The 12,384-nt window shown below is 40.9% G+C and overlaps 1 protein-coding gene across 2 annotated transcripts in view; it reads right to left on the bottom strand.

The window, feature by feature from the left end:
- The window catches only part of LOC133453122 (serine/threonine-protein kinase tousled-like 1-B), a 33,255-nt gene that overhangs the window by 8,888 nt on the left and 11,983 nt on the right, over positions 1–12,384 (bottom strand). For both annotated transcript variants that reach the window (XM_061733000.1, XM_061733001.1), the window contains exons 7-14: positions 9,740–9,820; positions 9,555–9,647; positions 9,315–9,425; positions 6,190–6,326; positions 5,902–6,093; positions 3,442–3,508; positions 1,396–1,493; positions 709–882 (exon numbers count right to left, since the gene is read on the bottom strand). In XM_061733000.1, coding sequence (XP_061588984.1) covers positions 709–882; positions 1,396–1,493; positions 3,442–3,508; positions 5,902–6,093; positions 6,190–6,326; positions 9,315–9,425; positions 9,555–9,647; positions 9,740–9,820 — 953 coding nt within the window. The remainder of the gene's footprint in view (positions 1–708; positions 883–1,395; positions 1,494–3,441; positions 3,509–5,901; positions 6,094–6,189; positions 6,327–9,314; positions 9,426–9,554; positions 9,648–9,739; positions 9,821–12,384) is intronic.

Genomic DNA, 12,384 nt, shown 5'->3' with positions numbered 1-12,384 from the left:
TCCCGCTATATCAGGACTCTAGTGCCATCTTTCTTTCTTTTTTTTTTTTTTAATATTTTTATCCCGGTTTTTTTCCCCATTTTATCACCCAGTGCTCCTACCTAACAGTCCTGGGCATTGCCATCCTCTACCAACCCCGGGAGTTCCTGCACTGAGCTCAGGTCTCCTCCTTAACCTGAGGAGTTAACAGCAGCATCTTTTCACCAGACAGGGTGGGGTTTCTCCGGCCGGACGTAGCGCGTGGAAGGATCACGTTATTCCGGCCGGATCCTCCCCACCCCATCTGTTCCCCGGTTGGCCAGAGGGGGCATGTGTAGCCCAGGACTGTGTGCATGTTTTTGTGAGGGTAGAGAACATTAGCTACCCAAGGGAACACGGGGAGAACATGCAAACTCCACACAGAAAGGTCCTTTCGCCAACCCCACCCATAGTACCATCTTTCTTGTGTTTATTATCATTTGCCACGTAATTAAAGCAACCTCATACTAAATAAAAAAAAAAAAAAAAGACTAATTATCCAATTAGTCGACTAATCGTTTCAATAGTCGGTGACTAGTCGACTATTAAAATAGTCGTTAGTTGCAGCCCTAATTCAAACCTGCTCAAAGTGGAGCGGTTGCACTGCGTCCTGGTTAGCGTTTGATTCAAACTTTGAGCCACTGTCGACCCGGGGGAACAGAAACAACAGAACATGCAGACGAGACGTACTTGTGGTAGTTCTCCTTCTTCTCCTCTCTCCAGTTCTTGTTGAGCTGGTGGATTTTAACGGCGGCGTAGCGCTGCTCAAACAGGTCGAAAGCCTTGTAGACCTCGCTGAAGCCTCCCCGGCCCAGCAGGTGCAGCAGCAGGTACCGCTCATTCAGGGTCGGGTGGTCTTTGAAACTGAGAGAGACACATTTGATAAGCAAACTTTCAACTGTTGGAGCTGATCCTGATATAGACACGATCTCCAGCAGATTCACAGATTCACCCCGGGGTTGTAGGGCTGGGGATCCATTCAAATGTCAAGAATCCATTCCAATTCTTAAGATTCAAAATCGATTATCAAGATTTGATTCGATCCAATTCGATTCCGATATTGATTTGGGTTAGTGTTATTAAAACTGTTTTGAGCTGGTGCATGAATTATATGACTGTAGTTCTGCAACATATTAATACTAGTATTATACTGAGATTCAACAGCAAGTATTGCAGCTAATGATGCTGTAAGGACCAATCAGCTCCCAGAATGCTGATAGAACTGCTTTCAGAAACATCGTGGGGCAGAATTACCAAACAGATCCAGGGAGGAAACAGAGACGGATGAAATCACGTTTATTTTTTCCCACTTTCCGTTTTAATTTTTTCCATTTGGGTCTTTTGGACTCTTGTCTGCCGGTGACTGAGTGAACTTACGCCGAGCTGTCCTCGTTGTTTATCCTCTTGAGCTCTCTGATGTGCAGGTTCCTCACCCGCTCCAGCCGCTCCAGCTCTGCCTGGATCTCTGCTTCCTCCTGCAACACGTGGAATTGAAAAATGTCAGCATTCAGTAACAGACTTCCTGTAGGAGGTCAACACTTCAATCAGTCATTTAAAACCACCAACGCATAAGAATGTATATCTCTCCAATGTGAGGGCTGGAATAACAAAGATAAGAAACTGCTACAGAAAAAAGCTGTAAGAAGGTGGTGGTTAAAACCTGAACCCCCCACTATACACGAATCCGGCGACCGGTTTGTGTGTGCCGCCATCTTGCGGCGGCGCCATCGCTGCGGTGGCAGGTGTCAATGCCACCGCAGCGCTGTTATTGTAACCTGACGCTCTACAGCATCATTATAGCTGGATTGATGATGTTAGACAGTGGCCTTCCATAAATAATGAAGGTATCTTAAATTAATGCTGATGTTAATTTATAAATAATGATTTGTTTGAGCGATAAGCAGGAAAGAATAGAGGAATAGGGAGATAAGGGAGTGTATGATTAAACACTGTAATATAGCTCTCTCCACCTCCTCTCCTTACGAGGCACGTCTGCACAATTAAATATTACCTGTTTATGTTTTGTTTTATTTTAGGTATCCAAGAATATTTTATTGATCGCCTGGCGTCCGATGACGAAAAAAAAACGCAATTACAGGTCTCTAATTGAAGGGCAGAACTATCTCAGCTCCGGATGATACAGAATACATACATACATAACCCCAATCTGCAGATAAAACTAGTTTGTTGAGGAAAAAATATTAACTCTTATTTGTAGCTGCAGAAGAAAAAAATAATCTCACGAGGAAAAGAAAAATATTGCTCACGCCATCGGAGCCTCTTCAGCATAAACAAAAAGAAAAGAGAAGTAAGAGTAATAAAAAAGATGTACTGTATGTTGTTATATTATACTAATTTATTGAAACACATGGCGAGTCAAACATTTACCAAAGCAGCTGCCAAACACTAAACAAGGTAGTAAGACGGTGGTTCTGCAGAACTGCGGCAGTAAATCCTCATCGCAGCTCCATTCTTTAGTAGTGATTTCATATGGATCCAGATCGTTAATAATCATTATTTTCTCCATATACCGCTCCCTGGCTTCCTTGTTTAAGGTATCCAGGTAAATTCCAGTTCCTTTCCAGCAGTTTAACATCTTTTTTTGCGTTCCGTCTGTTCACTTGGTGAAACAGAAAAGTAGTTTTGAAAGTCCCTCCCGTCTTCATTCACTATCAAAACAAATGCACGTGACGGGACAGGAGTTTTCCGATGATACAAATACATTAAGAGAGCCTGGCAGGGAGCGGAGTAATAGATCCATACGTATATATGTCTATGGGCTGGAGCGGAGGAGCGGAGCCGCCACCGCAGTAATGGCGGCCGCTCGACTTCCGGGTTTCGCCGGATTCGTCTATAGAGGAATGGATAATGTATGAAATATATATAATGGAAAAGTTGGCATTCTCTCTAAAAATGGAGGAGAAATTTTACTAGATCTGGTCTAAGTGGACTGAGTACATAAAAAATAAAATTAGGCCTGACTTTTGCTAACTTGATAAAAATTATATATTGATATAATCTACAGCACGATCTTTACTCATTCATCTTTACTCACTCATCACTTTGTGTGTAATTTTCTGTGTAATATTTAAGATGAGAAGCTTTCCATGTTCCATGTAAATATTTTATAAAGTAAATTCTGCAAGAGCCAGGAGGCAAATTGGACATGAGAAGTTCTACAAAATGTCAGGCAAATGTTATGTTAACCTACTTGAAGGGATTTTGACATTACGTAAATCTGCATCTGTGAAATCAAGGCTTTTCCAAATAAAAGATAAAATAAAAAAAATAAAAAAGAATGTACATCTGGTCTTAATCAGAGTACATAAGTATATCTGAGGAGTTTGACAGCGTCACTAGTTGACAGTTTGGTTCCAAACATGTGTTTGGTTTGTTTCCAGGTTCATGCTCTCACTCACTGACCTTCTTCAGGTGTCCGAGGCGAAGCTTGAATATTTCTTCCTGTTCGTGGTACTCAGCGAGGGTCAGCCTTTTAAAAGATGGAAATCAAATTCTCCTTAAAGCGTAAAACCTCAGATCCATTTATGTTCATAATTAAGAGACATTCAGCTGCCCCGTTCCCTGGATTCACACTGAAAGCAGCACAGGCGTCATAGGCGTCCGGCTGCCATTCATTTCCTATGAAAGCTCGGTGTCTGAGGCGTTTGAGGTCACGGAGGCGTCCAGAGCGTCAATTTGAAGTTGAAAAATCTCAACTTTATGCAAATGAGCAGCGGTGACGCCGAGGCAGCGTCCAATCACAGACCGGGATTCCTGAAGCAAGAAGCCTCAATGCAGATTGTACTTTCATGTACAAACAAACGTTCACTCATTCACATGCGTACAGGAGCAGAGCTGTCACTAACACACTTATTTTATCAGGAATTAATATATTTCATCCAGCAAACTGACATTTTTGCTGGTTTGACTGCTGTTTTTACCTGAACTGCTCATGTGAAACAGTAACTGATGGTTGAGGAGCTGGATGGTCCCAACCATTTTATTTGCTACATTGATCCAACGAAAAATAATTTAAAAAAATCGTGCTTATTAATCACAAAACACAGTTTAAACATCATGACCAAATCCGCTGGGACCCGGTGTGTCAGTGTTCACTCAGACAGACTGCAGCTTCACCGGGACCAACGGCTCTGACGGTTAATGTTGATCCAGGACCGTCAATGTGTAAATTAGGCGGCAGGGCGGTGAATGTGTAAAATAGCCGGCTAATGTGCAAAATAACCAAAATAACCGTCAGGATGTGGAGTGGAGTGGAGTGCGCTCTGAATTTGGGCACAACTCTACCAGCCTTATAGGTCTGGGAAATGATCTCGCAAATATCCGGTGGGACAGTGTTTGTGAGGAAAGATCTATTCCACCTTCTCTTTGCACCTCCAAAACAGACAAACAGTTGTTGCGTCTCTCTCATGGAAGGTGAAGCTCCTAAACCCCAATCATGATGAGATGAGGTTTTTCCTCCTCCTCCATTTGCACAAATTGATGAAACCAAAACAAACTAAGCAAACGTTATTCATTTGGTAGATAGAGTCCAGTTACTACACTACAGAATAGCCTACAGTTCAGTTGAATGGATGAAATTCGCGCTTCAAACCGGTCACTTACAGTCGCCAATCAGTGCAGTTGGTGCAGCAGCCAATGGAAGAAGCCCATATGCTGCACATGCTTGTCAAGGCTGTTTATGGCTGAATCCTAACGTTACACTCCCCGAAAAAGTGTCGGGTCTGACACATCCACAGCATTAATTATGCACTCATATCATATGCCAAGCCATAGGCAGTCCACAGAATATTGCATGGGGCAGGCTGCGAGAGCGCGGATGTGTTTTATTAGCCGGCTAATTTACACATTGACCGGCTACTTTGCAAAATAGCCGTTTTTCTACATTAGCCGCCCTGACGGTTATTTTGCACATTCAATTAAATTTATATATTACCGTATTGGCCTGAATATAAGACGGTGTTTTTTGCATTGAAATAAGACTGAAAAAGTGGGCGTCGTCTTACATTCGGGGTCTAGACGTTATACCCATTCACAACGCTAGATGGCGCCATATATCTTTAAAGCGAATGCTGAACTTAACTCCCCAGGCCAAAGCGAACCCCTGTCACGAAGAAGAAAAATAAAAAATAGTATAAGAAAGAAAAGAGAAGAAAATAAGAGAAGAGATAACAGAAAGTGGAGAAACGTAGCGACAATCTGGAGAAAAGTGGGTGGAAGTTCGGCAGGTAAACCGGCAGCTGAGGAGAAGTTATGATGCAAACTTCAAGATAATGATTTCAATGAGGCAAAATAACAAGCTTTTTCTCTCTCGAATATATTGTTATAATCATTTGTTTCAGATGTACTGTAATTATTTTCTGTATAAAAATTGAATTTGGTGTTCAAAAAGTCTTTCTTCAGACTTCAGTTTTGAAAAAGAGGGGGTCGTCTTATAATCGGGGTCGTCTTATATTCGGGACAATACGGTATATAGCATCTAATACAACAAAGGTTGTCTCTAGACGCTTTCCAGAGATCCAGAACATAAACCCCCGAGCAGTTATTACATAAACAATGGCAGGTAAAAACATTCTATATGTACACACACACACACACACACACACACACACACACACACACACACACACACACACACACACACACACACACACACACACACACACACACACACACACACACACACACACACACACACACACACACACACACACACACACACACACACACACACACTCTTTGGCCAGCAGCGTTGCAGGCGTCCCGAGCCTCCACAGGCAATATGTGCCGCTTTCAGTGTGAATCCAGCACAAATCCTGGAGTGCTTCAGTCTCCCCGCTTCCAGCATTACAGTTATTTACTCACAGCTGGGGCAGGGATGGCTTGACGAAGGGGTCAGAATCGTTGCCGTTGACGACCTTGGTTTTGCGCTGCTTTGGTTCCGATGTGGAGGCCACAGAGAGGGCAGGAGAGGCGGGGTTGGGCGGCTTCCTCTTGGCCAGCAGCTTCCTCTGTCTCTCTATGTCCTCCCTCTGCTGGTTGATGCTCTCCTGTTGCCTGCAGGGCGGGAAACAAACGTTGAGCAGATAGATGACCAATGCTGAAGCTCCGATCTGAACTGGTTTTTCACGGAGAAGTTCTCCGAGTTCTCACTTGATCAGGTTCTGGAATGCATATCCGTCAGTCCACTGCTCCGTGTAGGAGGCGCCGTGTCTGACGGTGGTGAAATGCCCGAGACGGAGACGATCTTGCATGCTTTTCTCCCGACATGACTGCTTCTCCTGGTTGCTCTGAGGTAGAACGGGGACAGGGACAGGTCAGGCTCACTGGAAGGGTCTCAATAGTCTGACCCAAGAAGAAAAAACAGCTTTATTCTTCCCTTTCTTTTCTAGAGAAGAGTATTTCATATCTAGCAGTCCCCCCATAAAAACCACCTCATGTGACAAGTCCTAACCTATATAATAAAAATGATGTCCAACAATGGCATTAAGTACAATTTATATGAAGTTTAATATAGAGCTGGGGATCCAATCAAATGTCAAGAATTGATTTGATTCTGATTCTTAAGATTCAGAATCGATTATCAGTATTTGATTCGATCCGATTCCAATATTGATTTGGGTTAGGGTTATTAAAACTGTTTTTTGATCTGTTGCATGAATTATATGACTGTGGTTATGCAACATATTAATACTAGTATTATATTGAGATTCAACAGCAAGTATTGCAGCTAATGATGCTGTAAGGACCAATCGGCTCCCAGAATGCTGATAGAACTGCTTTCAGAAACATCGTGGGGCAGAATTACCAAACAGATCCAGGGAGGAAACAGAGACGGATGAAATCGCTTTTATTTTTTCCCACATTCCGTTTTCATTTTTTCCATTTTCGGTCTACTTTGGTTTTTAATTTTTGAGAATTTGGTTTATAGCATTTTATGAAAATGTAACCCCAAGACAGTTTATAAAGTAATGAAATGTAGACAATTTATGCAATTATAACTGAAAACTTTAATGTTTTCATACCTTTAAACATATTTAAATGTAAAAACATGGCACCAGTGTCCAACAAAACATTCCTTTTTTGGGCATAAACCAAAAATACTAAGTAAGTAATGACGGGGAGAATTTTTTTTTTTTTTTTTTTTTTTTTTTTTTTTTAAATCGATCTTTAGACATATGAATTGATTTTTAGGAATTAATATGAAAATCGATTTAGAATCGGAAAATCGATTTTTTCAACACAGGCCTAGTTTAATATGACAGAATCCAGTAGGTTTCTGGTCCACTCAAACCCGCCATCACCAGTTGAGACTGATCTTCTCTCTCTCAGCAGCTGTGTGCCAAACCAGAGTTAAAAATACCCCAAAACACTGGAGCTGTTACTGAAAAGAGATGCACATTTCTGTTGCCTGACCTTTGCTACTTAATGAATGGAGTGTGCACGCTAGGAAATGAGCTGCATCATACTGATAAGCTGCTACGGGATATTGAAGCTTTAAATTTGTGACGCGTTTCTTTAACCCACTGGAGTCGACTAACACGCTGGCACATGCAGATCACATGACTCATTTACGATGACACAGCAGTGAGACACAGCCTTGCTGACTTCAAACTAGGCCTGTGTTGAAAAAAAAAAAAAAATAAATAAATTTTCTGATTCTAAATTGATTCTCATATCAATTCCTAAAAATCGATTTGTATGTCTAAAGATCGATATATTTTCATCATTACATTACAACTTTTGGTATTTTTTTGTTTATGCCCAAAAAAGGAATGTTTTGTTGGACACAAGAATAACTAGTGCCATGTTTTTGCCTTTAAATATGTTTGAAAACATTAAAGTTTTCAGTTAGAATTGCTTAAATTGTTTATATTTTATTACTTTATATAGTGTCTTAGGGTTACGTTTGCATAAAATGCTAAAAACCAAATTCTAAAAAAATTAAAAACCGAAATAGAACAAAAATGGAAAAAATTACAACGGAATGAAGGAAAAAATAAAATCCGTGTATCATTCGTTCTTTCCATTTTCAATTGGCAATCAAAAACCAAAACATGAAAAAGTGACTGGTTATTTTGTTATTTGTTTTTTATTATAACACAAAAAACGGAAAAACGTCTGGTTTTTCATATTTCAATTTTAGGCACAGATCAAAAATACGAAATAGAAAAATGGGCCACAGGACTGAATTTGATTTTAATATTTAATTGGTCATATAATTCATGCAATAGCTCAAAAAACTGTTTTAATAACACTAACCCAAATCAATATCGGAATCAAATCGAATCTTGATAATCGATTCTGAATCTTAAAAATGGGATCGATTCTTGACATTCTAATGGATCCCCAGCTCTAACCTCCAGGGCAACAGCTTGTCCACATGGGTTCACCAACCCTGACCAGTATATTCCAAACACGCAGCATCTTTTTCCCATTTTTACATCTTTTGCTCCCACATCAGACCAGGAAGTGATGGGGATGTTCCTGCTTTGTCAGAAGTTAACAATTAGGAACGGTGGGCTGTTATTTCGTTTCCATGCATCAATAACTCTTTTAAAACCCGAATATTGGCAATAACAATAATAATAATGGCGAATTGTCACGACCATGTAAACACCAATAACCCATTTGAATAACCAGAATTTGCTCATATTCTGGTTTTTAAAAACCCCAATATGACCCCTGGGTTACTCCTTTTAAAACACGAATATTGGGTCATGTAAACACCAAACAGAATATCCCCATCAAACGGAACAGGAATTTGTTTTCTGCACATGTTCTGTCCACAAGGAATCCTGGTCTTTTGAGTCCAGGAACTTCTTATAAACACGGAGAAACCAAGACCAGGAGGAGACTAATCACTTCATAAATGTAATGAAGAACATTTCTGCATTTGTAGACGGTAGGAAGTACCGGTATAGAAGATTTACAAGAAGGTGAGAGAAAAGTTGCGCGAAGCAGCATTTGTTTTGAATTTGGATACAGGAAGAAGAAGCGGAAATGACGGGAATTGCTTCATGATGTTCTCCGCGCGTCGCTGGTTTGATCCAGATATCCCGAATGATTAATTACCATGTAAACGGAATATTCTGAATGTTTCAGTAACCGGAATATTAGCAATAACCCGAATTTTGACTGCATGTAAACGTAGTCACTGAACCAAAGGTGCAAAATGCTGCAAATTTACAAGCCACCAATGTATTGGGACCAGAGCGGATGATCTACGATGAAAGAACCCCAAGCATTTGCGTGATTTATAAATCTGAGACGCTTACCTTCTCTATCAGAAGTTTCTTGCTCATTGTGATGCACTTGTTTAGTCTCTCCTTGTATTTTTCTAAGAGTTTTTGCTGTTCGTCAATCTGTCGCCGCAAGTCACAGTTAGCCTGTTTAAAAATAAAATAAATAAATGAAGATAACATCAACAACAGCATGAAACAAAATAGTTAGAAACATAACCTAAAGCCAACGTGATGACCTGCACAACAGCTAACAGTTTAGACGGTGGAACTGACCCTGAGCAGGTCGTCTATCCGACCTTCTTTCTTTTCCAGGTCCAGACTCTTGTTGCTCTCCAGATCAGCCAGTTTCAGGCCCGTCAGCTCCGTCTAGAACGGCCGGAGCAGAGAGGGGTACTGGTGAGATGAGCAGTCGTGAACTTACCGTTACGTTGGTTTCATTCCTCTGTATGATGGTGTACCTGGATAGATTTGCTGCAGGAGGCTTTGAGGTTGTGCTCCACGAAACACAGACTGGTGGGAGACGAGCTGTTCTGACGAATCTATGGACAAAGACAAAATGTCTACATTGTTATTACACACACACAGGCTTTGGCCTGCCCCCCGGAAACCACAGAGGAAGATTCAACTAGAGATGCACCGATCGGTTTTGATCGGAGATCGGAAAATAAACTCAGAGGAGGAATGTTACAAAATAATTTCAACACAACGAAGCTGATAAGACATTTGAACGTTTTTCACACGAAGGAGTTTATTGAGTTGCCAAAGTTGCCGCTAAGGCAGAGACAGAAAAGGAGCAACGCCGCTAACTCAGCTGAACGTAACAGAGACCTAGAAACGACAGCAAGAAAAATAAAGAACTACATCATAAGGTAATGAATTCATAAGCTTTGATCATCAGCCGCTTTCTCTTGTAGAAGACGTCGGGTTTAAACACGTCGTTAGCTGCTTGGTAGAGCTGGGTATCATCACTGACCTCCCGATACGATTCCGATACACTAGGTCCCAAGACGATACGATTTCCGATGCGATACGATTCGATATCGATATTCTGGTTACAATAAGGGAATAACATGATCCTTCCACGCGCCACGTCCTGCCAGAGAAACCCCACCCTGCCTGGTGAAAAGAAGCAGCCTGCTCACTCCTCAAGTAAGGAGGAGACTTGAGCTCAGTGCAGGGCCTCCCGGGGTTGGTAGATGGAGCAATGCCCAGGACTGACTTAGGTAGGAGCACTGGGGGGTAAAAAAAATCGGGATTTAAAAAAAAAAAAAAAAAAAAAAAAATTTAAATTGATACTTGGATTTATGAATCGATAATCGTTCCTACACATGCATATCGATAAAATATCGATATATCGATATTTTTAACCCACCCCTACTGCTTGGATCCCGGTACATGCTGCCGGGTTGTAAAAAATATTTCACTGATGAAATCCTGCTGGAGTTTTACCAGAATATATACAGTCCAAAGCCTCATGTAGGACGACAGTCGTGTCAGTCGCTTCACGAGTGACGTGGAGTTTTAGTGTGAAAAGTTTTGTTTCACTCACAAGAGTTTCCTCACACGCAGCGGATGTTATCGCTAACGATAACCAGCGCCGTCGTATAGGGGGGAAAGGTGGTGACAATTATAAGGGCCCACAGCCCACAAGGGCCCACACAGGGCCCCCCAGTAACCTATGAAAAAATGATTATGCATACATAATACACAATATATACGCATACTAATTAATCTAAATTCAAACAGAGCCACCAGTCACACAATATTCTCTAATTTAAATCACTTCAATAATTCCCTTTCCCCCTTCCCTTCTTAAAAATGGTTTGGTCCACCCAGCTCTGTGCGAGTGAGCAGCGCGCTGCGCGAACGTGAGACTGGACTAGATGTGTAGACAGCTGGATGGTGGAAAGTTATCATGCCCCCCAAAAAGCACAAATCCGGGAACCAGAAAAGGTTAGAAAAGGAGGCCCGAAATAAGAGCAGCAGAGCAGGGGCCCAGGACATAAAACTGTTCTTCAGTTTATGTGTTTGTCTGCATGCTCAGTTGAAAAGACGAAAAGAACGGCGTAAGGTACGCGGCGACGCGCACTGTACGTTCGCGTCCCTGCGCCGTATGTTCTGCGTTGGTGCAACGCGGAACCATAAATCTGCCAGTGTCCGCCACTCATTTGCTTCCAGCAGTTACCTCCAGCAGCAAGACGCTGCTCTCTGCTGCTCCGTTAACAAAGTAACCATGGATATTCAGAAGTGGTTCAAGCACAACCACGCCAGCAAGTTTACAGGACTGTCTCAAAAAATTAGAATATTGTGATAAAGTCCTTTATTTTCTGTAATGCAATTAAAAAAACAAAAATACATTCTGAATTCATTACAAATCAACTGAAATATTGCAAGCCTTTTATTATTTAAATATTGCTGATTATGGCTTACAGTTTAAGATTAAGATTCCCAGGCTATATTAATTTTTTGAGATAGGATATTTGAGTTTTCTTAAGCTGTAAACCATGATCAGCAATATTAAAATAATAAAAGGCTTGGAATATTTCAGTTGATTTGTAATGAATCCAGAATGTATGACATTTTTGCATTACAGAAAATAAAGGACTTTATCACAATATTCTAATTTTCTGAGACAGTCCTGTATATTTATGGTTATATTTATTTGTGTTGCTATGTTTTATTTTCTGTTGCTAGATTGTCTGATGGGTGAGGTAGCCCAGACTAAATGTACCATTTTCTTTGTTCTGCAGCAATATTGCTGCAAAAATGCACTCGAAAGACACTTTAAATATTATTGTTTGACTGGTATCATTCTACTTGAAATGACTGTCATGTTTAGTGATGGTTTTGAGCTGTATAGATAAAATTAGTTTGAATTTCTATGTTTTATTTTCAGGGTGAGAAACAACTGTTGCTAGATTGTCTGATGGGTGAGGTAGCCCAGACTAAATGTAGCATTTTCTTTGTTCTGCAGCAATATTGCTGGAATATAGCATTTAAAATACACTTTAAATATTCTTGTTTTGCTATTATCATTCCGCTTGAAATTATGGGAAAATGCATAATTTAGTGTTGAATAAGGTGCCAGGCATGTGCACCCCCT

Source organism: Cololabis saira, chromosome 10, assembly GCF_033807715.1.
Source record: "Cololabis saira isolate AMF1-May2022 chromosome 10, fColSai1.1, whole genome shotgun sequence".
Classification (NCBI taxonomy): domain Eukaryota; kingdom Metazoa; phylum Chordata; class Actinopteri; order Beloniformes; family Belonidae; genus Cololabis; species Cololabis saira.
Note: the sequence above shows the minus strand (reverse complement) of the source record. Positions and strands in the feature narration are given on the sequence as shown.